The sequence below is a fragment of the Tupaia chinensis genome, unplaced genomic scaffold (assembly GCF_000334495.1).
Source record: "Tupaia chinensis unplaced genomic scaffold, TupChi_1.0 Scaffold000628_1, whole genome shotgun sequence".
Taxonomy (NCBI): Eukaryota; Metazoa; Chordata; class Mammalia; order Scandentia; family Tupaiidae; genus Tupaia; species Tupaia belangeri.
The window spans coordinates 1,020,825-1,021,035 of NW_006160148.1; the positions used below are offsets into that span (position 1 = coordinate 1,020,825).

Sequence of the window (211 nt, forward strand, 5' to 3'; positions counted from 1 at the left end):
CAGCGGAGCAGCCCCGGAGCAGAAGCAGCCGTCGCAGCCGCCGACCGCGGAGCCCAGCCGAGCCGGCCATGGCGTTGTCGGTGCCGCTGAACGGGCTGAAAGAAGAGGACAAAGAGCCGCTCATCGAGCTCTTCGTCAAGGTGAGCCCTCGCCTCGCCGTCCCGCCCGGCTCGAGACCCCGGCGGCACCCGGCGCGGGAGGCGGTGTCCCC

At 73.0% G+C, this 211-nt stretch overlaps 1 protein-coding gene across 1 annotated transcript in view; it reads left to right on the top strand.

The window, feature by feature from the left end:
- The window catches only part of CLIC4 (CLIC family member 4), a gene marked incomplete at its 5' end in the record, with an annotated part of 84,643 nt that continues 84,432 nt past the window's right edge, over positions 1 to 211 (top strand). The window contains 1 exon segment of the mRNA XM_006159402.3: positions 1 to 140. Coding sequence (XP_006159464.2) covers positions 1 to 140 — 140 coding nt within the window.